At 45.0% G+C, this 9695-nt stretch overlaps 1 protein-coding gene across 1 annotated transcript; it reads left to right on the forward strand.

Moving 5' to 3' along the window:
• Window positions 1-6: 6 nt before the first annotated feature.
• Window positions 7-3000, forward strand: LOC103260226 (transcription factor Sp1; the record flags this gene model as incomplete). The annotated part of the gene is made up of 3 exons (XM_008057870.1): window positions 7-35; window positions 1028-1185; window positions 1491-3000. Coding segments are annotated over exons 2-3 (1654 nt in total), but the record flags the coding sequence as incomplete, so codon positions are not given.
• Window positions 3001-9695: the final 6695 nt, after the last annotated feature.

Genomic DNA, 9695 nt, shown 5'->3' on the forward strand with positions numbered 1-9695 from the left:
CGCCCGGGCCAACCGCCTCCCGTGTCCGCCCTCTGGTCGCCGCCTGCTCCTAGGCCCTCCTCCCCCCCACTTTCTGTAGTTTTCCCCTCCCCCCCACCGTCCCGCCCTTTCCACGCCCCTCACCCCGAAACCGCCCTTTCCCTGTAGGGCCCGCCCTCTCTCCGCCCCGACACCTCCTGCTTTCAAACCCCTGGACCCCTTGAGCCCGTTACCAGTGTTCACAAATGTTGCCCCACTCACACTTTTTTTATTACTTCTTTCCCCCTTTCCCCGCCTCTTGTTACTTTTTACACTTGTGTTTTTATTCTTCATCTCTTTTAGCCCTAAATTTAGCAAGGTTTCCATCCACCCACATGTTGTTTTTTACCTTACCTATCCTTTTACGTTTTTTCCCCAGGATACTTTTTCTTATTTTGAAACTCATTCAACATGCTTACCATCCCTCACATTTCCTATCCCCCCGAGCACTTTTTGCCTGTTTTTCTAATTTAATTTTGTGCAAGGTAGAATGGAGACCCGGTTTTGGCACCACTGAGCCTAGTTCATGTCTTGCATGCCCTGCGACTACCCTGACCTCGAATTCATTTTCTTTCTTTTTTTTTTGAGTTGGAGTCTTACTCTGTCACTCAGACTGGAGTGCAGTGGCCGCTTCCTGCCACTGCAGCCTCGACCTGTTGGGCTCTGGTGATCCTTCCACCTCAGCCTTTCAAGTAGCTGGAACTACAGGCACGCGCTACCACGCCCGGCTAATTTTTTGACTTATTGTAGAGATGAGGTCTCGCCAAGTTGCCCAGGCGGGTCTCGAACCCATGGGCTCAGGCAGTCCACTCACCTCAGCCTCCCAAGGCGCGGGATTACAGGCTGAGCCACCGAGCCTGGCTCGAATTCATTTTCTTTACCCCTGCGCCTTTCACCTTTCTGTTTCATAGTCACTGCTGGTTCATCATAGTCTCCTTTTATTGTTTCCACTTTATGCTTTTTCTTCACCCACCTTTAAGTAAGTTGTTTCTCTTTTAATTCTTTTCAGACCAAGATCACTCCATGGATGAAATGACAGCTGTGGTGAAGATTGAAAAAGGAGTTGGTGGCAATAATGGGGGAAATGGTAATGGTGGTGGTGCCTTTTCACAGGCGCGAAGCAGCAGCACAGGCAGTAGCAGCAGCAGTGGAGGAGGAGGAGGGCAGGTAAGTGATAATCAGACACAGTGGGGAAGGTGTTGAGAGGATGTAAATATTCTTAGATAATTGCCACTCTTCACAGAAAGCTTTTTAGGGAAGGACTAAACCATTTTATAGATAAGGAAGTAAGCACCGGGAGACAAGTGACTTGGGAGATCCCCAAAGATGCCAGTTTAGCAATATAGATAGGTCAGCTCTTTGGTTTTGGTTTTTGCTCCTTATCTGTGTTGCTGTTTATTTGTTGTATACTGCCCCCTAGCCTGGCAGCTGGGTGTCGCTAACTCCTTTCCTCTCCCTTATTTTCTGGCCAGGAATCCCAGCCATCCCCTTTGGCTCTGCTGGCAGCAACTTGCAGCAGAATTGAGTCACCCAGTGAGAACAGCAACAACTCCCAGGGCCCGAGTCAGTCAGGGGGCACAGGTGAGCTTGACCTCACAGCCACACAACTTTCACAGGGTGCCAATGGCTGGCAGATCATCTCTTCCTCCTCTGGGGCTACTCCTACCTCAAAGGAACAGAGTGGCAGCAGCAACAATGGCAACAATGGCAGTGAGTCTTCCAAGAATCGCACAGTCTCTGGTGGGCAGTATGTTGTGGCTGCCACTCCCAACTTACAGAACCAGCAAGTTCTGACAGGACTACCTGGAGTGATGCCTAACATTCAGTATCAAGTAATCCCACAGTTCCAGACCGTTGATGGGCAACAGCTACAGTTTGCTGCCACTGGGGCTCAAGTGCAGCAGGATGGTTCTGGTCAAATTCAGATCATACCAGGTGCAAACCAACAGATCATCACAAATCGAGGAAGTGGAGGTAACATCATTGCTGCTATGCCAAACCTACTCCAGCAAGCTGTCCCCCTCCAAGGCTTGGCTAATAATGTACTCTCAGGACAGACTCAGTATGTGACCAATGTACCAGTGGCCCTGAATGGGAACATCACCTTGCTACCTGTCAACAGTGTTTCTGCAGCTACCTTGACTCCCAGCTCTCAGGCAGTCACGATCAGCAGCTCTGGATCCCAGGAGAGTGGCTCACAGCCTGTCACCTCAGGGACTACCATCAGTTCTGCCAGCTTGGTGTCATCACAAGCCAGTTCCAGCTCCTTTTTCACCAATGCCAATAGCTACTCAACAACTACTACCACCAGCAACATGGGAATTATGAACTTTACCGCCAGTGGATCATCAGGAACCAGCTCTCAAGGTCAGACACCCCAGAGGGTCAGTGGGCTACAGGGGTCTGATTCACTGAACATCCAACAGAACCAGACGTCTGGAGGCTCACTGCAAGCAAGCCAGCAAAAAGAGGGAGAGCAAAACCAGCAGACGCAACAACAGATTCTTATTCAGCCTCAGCTAGTTCAAGGGGGACAGGCCCTCCAAGCCCTCCAAGCAGCACCATTGTCTGGGCAGACCTTTACAACTCAAGCTATCTCCCAGGAAACCCTCCAGAACCTCCAGCTTCAGGCTGTTCCAAACTCTGGCCCCATCATCATCCGGACGCCAACAGTAGGGCCCAATGGACAGGTCAGTTGGCAGACTCTTCAGCTGCAGAACCTCCAAGTTCAGAACCCACAAGCCCAGACAATCACCTTAGCCCCAATGCAGGGTGTTTCCTTGGGGCAGACCAGCAGCAGCAATACCACTCTTACACCCATTGCCTCAGCTGCCTCCATTCCTGCCGGCACCGTCACTGTGAATGCTGCTCAACTCTCCTCCTTGCCAGGCCTCCAGACCATTAACCTCAGTGCATTGAGTAATTCAGGAATCCAGGTGCACCAGCTTCCAGGTCTGCCGTTGGCTATAGCAAATGCCCCAGGTAAGGCTTCAAATCTTTTGCCTTTATTAGACTAACACTAGCATTTTAGAGGAAACTATTGAGTCTAAAGAAGGGAATAAAACCTTTTGGGATAACACTTTCTCAAGGGCTTGCCATTTAGGCAGGTCAGTAAGAGTAATCGCAGTGATTATGTTTAAGTCATTTGAAATTGAGTTAAAGAAACCTTTTTTTCAGTTAATAAGAGCACTTTTGGGTAATGTCCCGGGGTCTGTGTACTTCCCAGTGACTTTGATGCTGCAAGTAAGGCTTGGCAAACTTTCTGTAAAGGACCAGATAGTAAATATTTCAGGCTTTTGGGCCATTTGTGGTCACATTTTCTTTTTTGTGTTATTTTTTACACTCCTTTAAAAATGTAAAACTATTCTTAGCTCTAAGGCCTTCTTTGGCCTGCGGACCAGCTTCTCCATAGGATAAAAATTGATTTTGAGGCTAGACTTGGTAGCTTATTCCTATAATCCCAGCACTTTGTTTTTTTTTGTTTTTTGTTTTTTATTGAGTTGGAGTCTCACTCTGTTGCCCAGATTGGAGTGCAGTGCCCGCTCCCGGCCGCCGCAGCCTCGACCTGCTGGGCTCCGGCGATCCTTCCGAGTAGCCGGAATTACAGGCGTGCGCTACCATGCCCGGCTAATTTTTTGATTTATTGTAGAGATGAGGTCTTGCCTGCCCAGACGGGTCTCGAACCTGTGGGCTCAGGCAATCCACTCACCTCAGCCTCCCAAAGGCTCGGGATTACAGGTTGAGCCACCGAGCCCGGCTTAATCCCAGCACTTTGGGAGACAGAGACGGGAGGATCACATGAGGCTAGACCAGCCTGGGCAATGTTGCAAGATCCCATCTTGACAAAAATTTAAACATCTTAGCTGGGCATGGTTGTGCACCTCTGAAGTCCTGGATTCTCCGGAGGTAGAGAGGTGGGAAAATCACTTGAGCCCAGGAGTTTGAGGCTGCAATGAGCCATGATTACATCATTGCATTTCAGCCTGGGTGACAGAACAAGACCATCTTAAAAAGAAAAATTGATTATGAACTCCACCTATTTGTAGAACAGTTATTAAATCACCAGCTATGTCTTATGAACTGTAACTCCTAATACAGGGGAAAATGATCTGATGGATTCCAGATAGACTTTTCTACAAAGTTCTGTAGTTAGTTAACCAGAATTTCCTGCTCTCAGTGCAAGTTGTTAGTCAGGGTTTAATTTTTTAACTCCTAGTTACCTTAAAAACATTTTTTCCACTTCTCAGCTAATGTATGTTTTTAATAAGCTTCCTAGGTGATTCTGTTACTTCCTAGGTAGAGAACAACTTCCTAGATTGCTTTGAAAGTACTCTGTATGGTTGGGAAGAGAGGTGAAATAAACGGAGTAGGTAAAGGTTGGTCTAGAATGGAGTAGGGAGGTAGGATTGAGAGGAGTTAGAAATAAAGAGAGAGCCGGGCTCGGTGGCTCAACCTGTAATCCTGCACCTTTGGGAGGCTGAGGTGAGTGGATTGCCTGAGCCTGCAGGTTCAAGACCCGCCCGGGCAGTGAGAACTCATCTTTACAATAAATAAAAAAAAAATCAGCCGGGCGTGGTAGCGCATGCCTGTAATTCCGGCTACTTGGAAGGCTGAGGCGGAAGAATCACCGGAGCCCAGCAGGTCGAGGCTGTGGTGACCGGGAGCGGCCACTGCACTCCAGTCTGGGTGACAGAGTGAGACTCCAACTCAAAAAAAAAAAAAAAAAAAAAGAAAGAAAGAAAGAGAGATTTGAAGGGAAATAGAATCAGGGAAGGGGTATATATTGGAATGCATGTTGAATTAGTTGACCACAGTATTTGGTCTTTCAGTTTGAATTATGTTTCACTATTGGTTAAACATATTCATAAAATAAAGGTGAAAGTGTCTTTAGAATTTATCATATTAAATTTCATTGTATGGAACTAATCTTTAGTAAAGCACAGTAAAAGGATACATATATATTTTTTTATTCAGGTATGAGATGTACAAATATGAGAAATAGTTTAATATCACCAGACTTCTAATTTTATTGGAATATCTGTGGGTTTATGAATTGTTTACTTTTGTTCTATAGTTCTCATTCCATTTAGACTGGTTCTTATGTAAGTGAGGGTAACAAACAGGCAGCCGTATTTTCTGCTTCATACAGTTTTGGAAAGCCTGAGAGGAAAGTCTGCTCAGGTTCTCTGACTTTCTTACTTTCTTGTATGTTTAAAATTATTACAATTTGAGCTTTAACAAGACAGCAATTGCAGTGAATTAGTGATTTGGAGATCTTGGGATAGAAAATAAGAGCTGCCCTGGCGTGGTGACTCATGCCTGTAATCCCAGCACTTTGGGAGATTGAGGTGAGAGGATTGCCTGAGTCCAGGTGTTGGAGAACAGCCTGGGCAACGTGGCGAGACCTCCTCTCTACAATAAATAACAAAATTAGCCGGGCTCGGTGGCTCAGCCTGTAATCCCATGCCTTTGGGAGTTTGAGGTGAGTGGATTGCCTGAGCCCGTGGGTTTGAGACCCGCCTGGGCAACTTGGCGAGACCTCATTTCTACAGTAAATCAAAAATTAGCCAGGCATGGTAGCACATGCCTGTAGTTCCACCTACTTGGAAGGCTGAGGCAGAAGGATCGCCGGAGCCCAGTAGGTCGAGGCTAAGGTGGCTGGGAGTGGCCACTGCACTTCAGTCTGGGCGACAGAGTGAGACTCCAACTCAAAAAATAAATAAATAAATAACAAAATTAGCCAGGCGTGGTGGCTCACACCTGTGGTTCCAGCTACATGGAAGGCTGAAGCAGAAGGATCACCTGAGCCTGACAGGTTGAGGCAGTGGTGGCTGTGAGTGTGCCGCTGAACTGCAGCTAGGGTGACAGAGTGAGACCTTGGCTCAAAAATAAATAAATAAATAAAAGAAAGTTAGAGCTGGGAGGAACCAAAGTCCATCTAGTACAACTGCCTTATTTTCTAGATGAGGAAATGGAGGTACAGAGAAGAACTTAAGTAATGAGACAACACTGGGGCTAGTTCTACTACTTTAGGAAGTAAACTGTTAGTTTAAACTTGGGACTTAAGAAATTCTTTCAGTTAAAATGTTTTAGAAAAGATGTCTCTCTGCTTTAAGATTTAATACTCTAAAACCAACAGGTGTTTTTATAGACTAAAAATTTATGGGAGTAGAGATAGGGAAAGTTTTATAAAAACTGAAGTCTTTGAACAAGATGGATGATAAATAGTAAAAAATATTTTAAAAAACTGAATTTGGCCAGACTCGGTGGCTCAGCCTGTAATCCAAGCACTTTGGGAGGCAGAGGCGAGTGGATTGCCTGAGCTCCCGTGGATTTGAGATCAGCCCGGGCAACATGGCGAGACCTAGTCTCTACAATAAAAAAAAAATTAGCTGGGCGTGGTAGCGTGCACCAGTAGTTCTGGCTACTTGGAAGGCTGAGGCAGAAGGATTGTTGGAGCCCAGCAGGTCGATGCTGGGATGGCCGTGAGCTTGCCACTGCACTCCAGCCTGAGCGACGGAGTGAGACTCCAACTCAAAAAAAAAAAGAAACAACTCAGCAGCCTGGAAAATTTTTACACCAACATGTTTGTTTTCTCTTGCTCTTAGGTTGTTATATCCAGCAGTTTTGCTCTTCAAAGGAAAGCAAGACTTTGGGATTGTTATAGTTAGTAGTTTGGAACTTTGCAATTTCTAAAAGGTTTATAACTCATGCTAGAGAACACTGAGGAGGCATTCTTATTGCTAAATCATGCTCTGGGGAAGTCTGCCATTTAATATGTCATAGGATAGGGCTACCTAGTTGTTATTGATGGTCTCTGAGCTCAAGAAAATGCATGTGTTTCTGTAAGGTAACAGCAGCTTGACATTTACTAATGAAAGAATGAGGCATTGAAAGGCCATGTTGTGGGAGTTGAGATTGTTTATGTAGTGGTTTTTGAAGATACAAGTTTCCTCTTCTGGCTAGTCATAACTATGCAACATTTTTTCCCTTTAATTGATCTGACTTTATCCGTAATGAAACATAATAAAATCATTTCCTGGAAGCTTAGTGCCTTTGCCCACTTGCTACAAAGTATCTCATGTTACTCCCCCTTCTGTAATATAGTTATTCCACTGGAAAATTTAGCCTCTTAGCAATATGTTGAATCTCTTGGTAGTATGATGTAGCAGAAAGACCTGAGATGTGAAATTATTTCATAAGATACATATTCATATATCATGTAAAATGAGGTATCATTACATAGTTGTGGGAGACTTTAGCATTTATATTTAAATTTCACTTAGTTTATGTACATATATTTTTTTGTTATTATTTACTTATTTATTTTTTGAATCAGAGTCTCACTCTGTTGCTCAGGCTGGAGTGCAGTGGCATGCTCATGGCCACCACAGCCTTGACCTGCTGGGTTCAGGCAGTCTTCTGCCTCAACCTTCTGAGTAGCTGGAACTACAGGCGCACACCACCACAGCTAATTTTTTTTTTTTTGAGTCGTAGTCTCACTCTGCTTCCCAGGCTGGAGTGCAGTGGCACACTCTTGGCCACCGCAGCCTTGACCTGCTGGGCTCCAGCGATCCTTCCGCCTCAGCCTTCCGAGTAACCGGAATTGCAGGCATGCGCTACCACGCCCGGTTGATTTTTTGATTTATTGTAGAGATGAGGTCTCGCTGCCCAGGCAGGTCTTGAACCTGTGGGCTCAGGCAATCCACTCACCTCAGCCTCCCAAAGGCACGGGATTACAGGCTGAGCCACCGAGCCCGGCTTAATTTTTTTTTTTTTAATTTATTGTCATGATGAGGTCTCACCAAGTTGCCCAGGCTGGTCTTGGACCTGTGGACTCAAGCAATCCTCTCACCTTGGCCTCCCAAAAAGTGCTGGGATTATAAATGTGAGCCACTGTGCCTGGTATTTATGTAGTGCTGTGATCATAGCTCGAACTCCTGGGTTCAAGCACCTCTCTTGCCTCAGCCTCCCAAGTAGCGGGGAATACTGTGTGCTGCTATGCCTGGTTATTTTTTTTTTTTCTCCCATAGACGAGGTCTTGCCATGTTGCTCAGGCTGGTGTCTACCTCCTAACCTCAAGCAATCCTCCCACCTCAGCCTCCCAAAGTGCTGGGTTTGTAGCAGATGTGAACCATGACTGGCTACCTTTATATATATATATTTTTTTGAGTAGGAGTCTTACTCTGTCACCCAGGCTGGAATGCAGTGGCACACTCACAGCCACCGCAGTCTCGACCTGTTGAGCTCAGGTGAGCCTACCTCAGCATTCCAAGTAGCTGGAAGTACAGGTGTATGCCACCATGCCCAGCTAATTTTTCTTATTTTTTAAGTCTGAGTCTCACGCTGTTGCACAGGCTGGAGTGCAGTGGCACACTCATGGCCACCACAGCCTGGACCTGCTGGGATCAGGTGATCCTTCCGCTTTAGCCTTCCAAGTAGCTGGAACTATTGGTGTGCACCACCATGCCCAGCTAATTTTTTTTATTTATTGTAGAGACCGGATCTTGCCAAGTTGTCCAGGCTGGTTTTGAATTTCTAGGCATAGGCAATCCTCTGGCCTCTGCCTCCAAAGTACTGGGATTACAGGCTTGAGCCACCATGCCCAGCCATGTTTTAAATATCATTAAAAAAAAAATCTTTAAGCAACCTTGTTTATTTTCATCCTATTTCTCTTGGACAAAGGCATAAACTTAGAACCAAAATAAACCAGGCACTGTGTTCCTGTGTTTTTCATGACTCTGCCGCTGGTGGATGGTAGTGAATGAGGGACCACCCAGTAACTGAGTTTAGTTTCCAGACAGTGAAATGATCTATGGGCTCTTTGTTGTTGTTTTTAAAAGTCATCAGTAGTTTTCTTTCTTTATCAACATTCTCTCCTCTTTATTAATACCTCTTCTCTTATTTTGTAGTTATACTCTCACAAATCATGTGTTTTTGTTTGTTTAAAGCCTCGGATTTTTTTCCCCAGCCACTGTAAACTGACAGTCTTGCCCCAAGTTGAGGGGGCTGACTTTGAAAGATTGAATTTGGATTACTTCTTGGGAGTTCTGTTTAATAGAGTGTAGGGCTGGACTTTGGCAGGCGAGTAGAACATATTTCCTTGATGGCTATAATTCACTCAAGAAGCAGATTTCAGGCACTAAAAATAAAAATTTCACATCTGCTCGGTTTTATTGGGGTCAGGAAAATGTCTTCTCTTAGAAGTTAAGTTGAATGTGATACCAGGGTTGGTTTGCCAGCAGTGTCTCTAAACTTGGGGTCAGATTGCTAAGACCTAATTTGTTAAAAAAGTTGTATTTTAGATGAGTATGTCTGAACATTAGCGAAAAGTAGGTTTAGATGATTAAAATGATCAAAATTATGTCAGTGCAAAAGGTGATTTGAGATAATTTTCTATTTTAAAATAATATACTTTATTAAATATAACATAAATATTTCTGCATCTTTTGTCCTCTTTGTCTAATACTTAAAACATTTTTTTTAAAGTTTTTTTTAGTAGTTATCAGCACGGAAGGATATATTTGTTTCTTAGTGTAATGTTTAGTGCTTTTTGAATAGTGATTTCAGTTTCAGTAGAAAAGATCTCGCTTAAAACCTGTATGCCAGCCGGGCTCAGTGGCTCAGCCTGTAATCCCACGCCTTTGGGAGGCTGAGGTGAGTGGATTGCCTGAGCC

Source organism: Carlito syrichta, unplaced genomic scaffold, assembly GCF_000164805.1.
Source record: "Carlito syrichta isolate Samal-C Ts95f unplaced genomic scaffold, Tarsius_syrichta-2.0.1 Scaffold303147, whole genome shotgun sequence".
In the NCBI taxonomy this organism is placed as follows: Eukaryota; Metazoa; Chordata; class Mammalia; order Primates; family Tarsiidae; genus Carlito; species Carlito syrichta.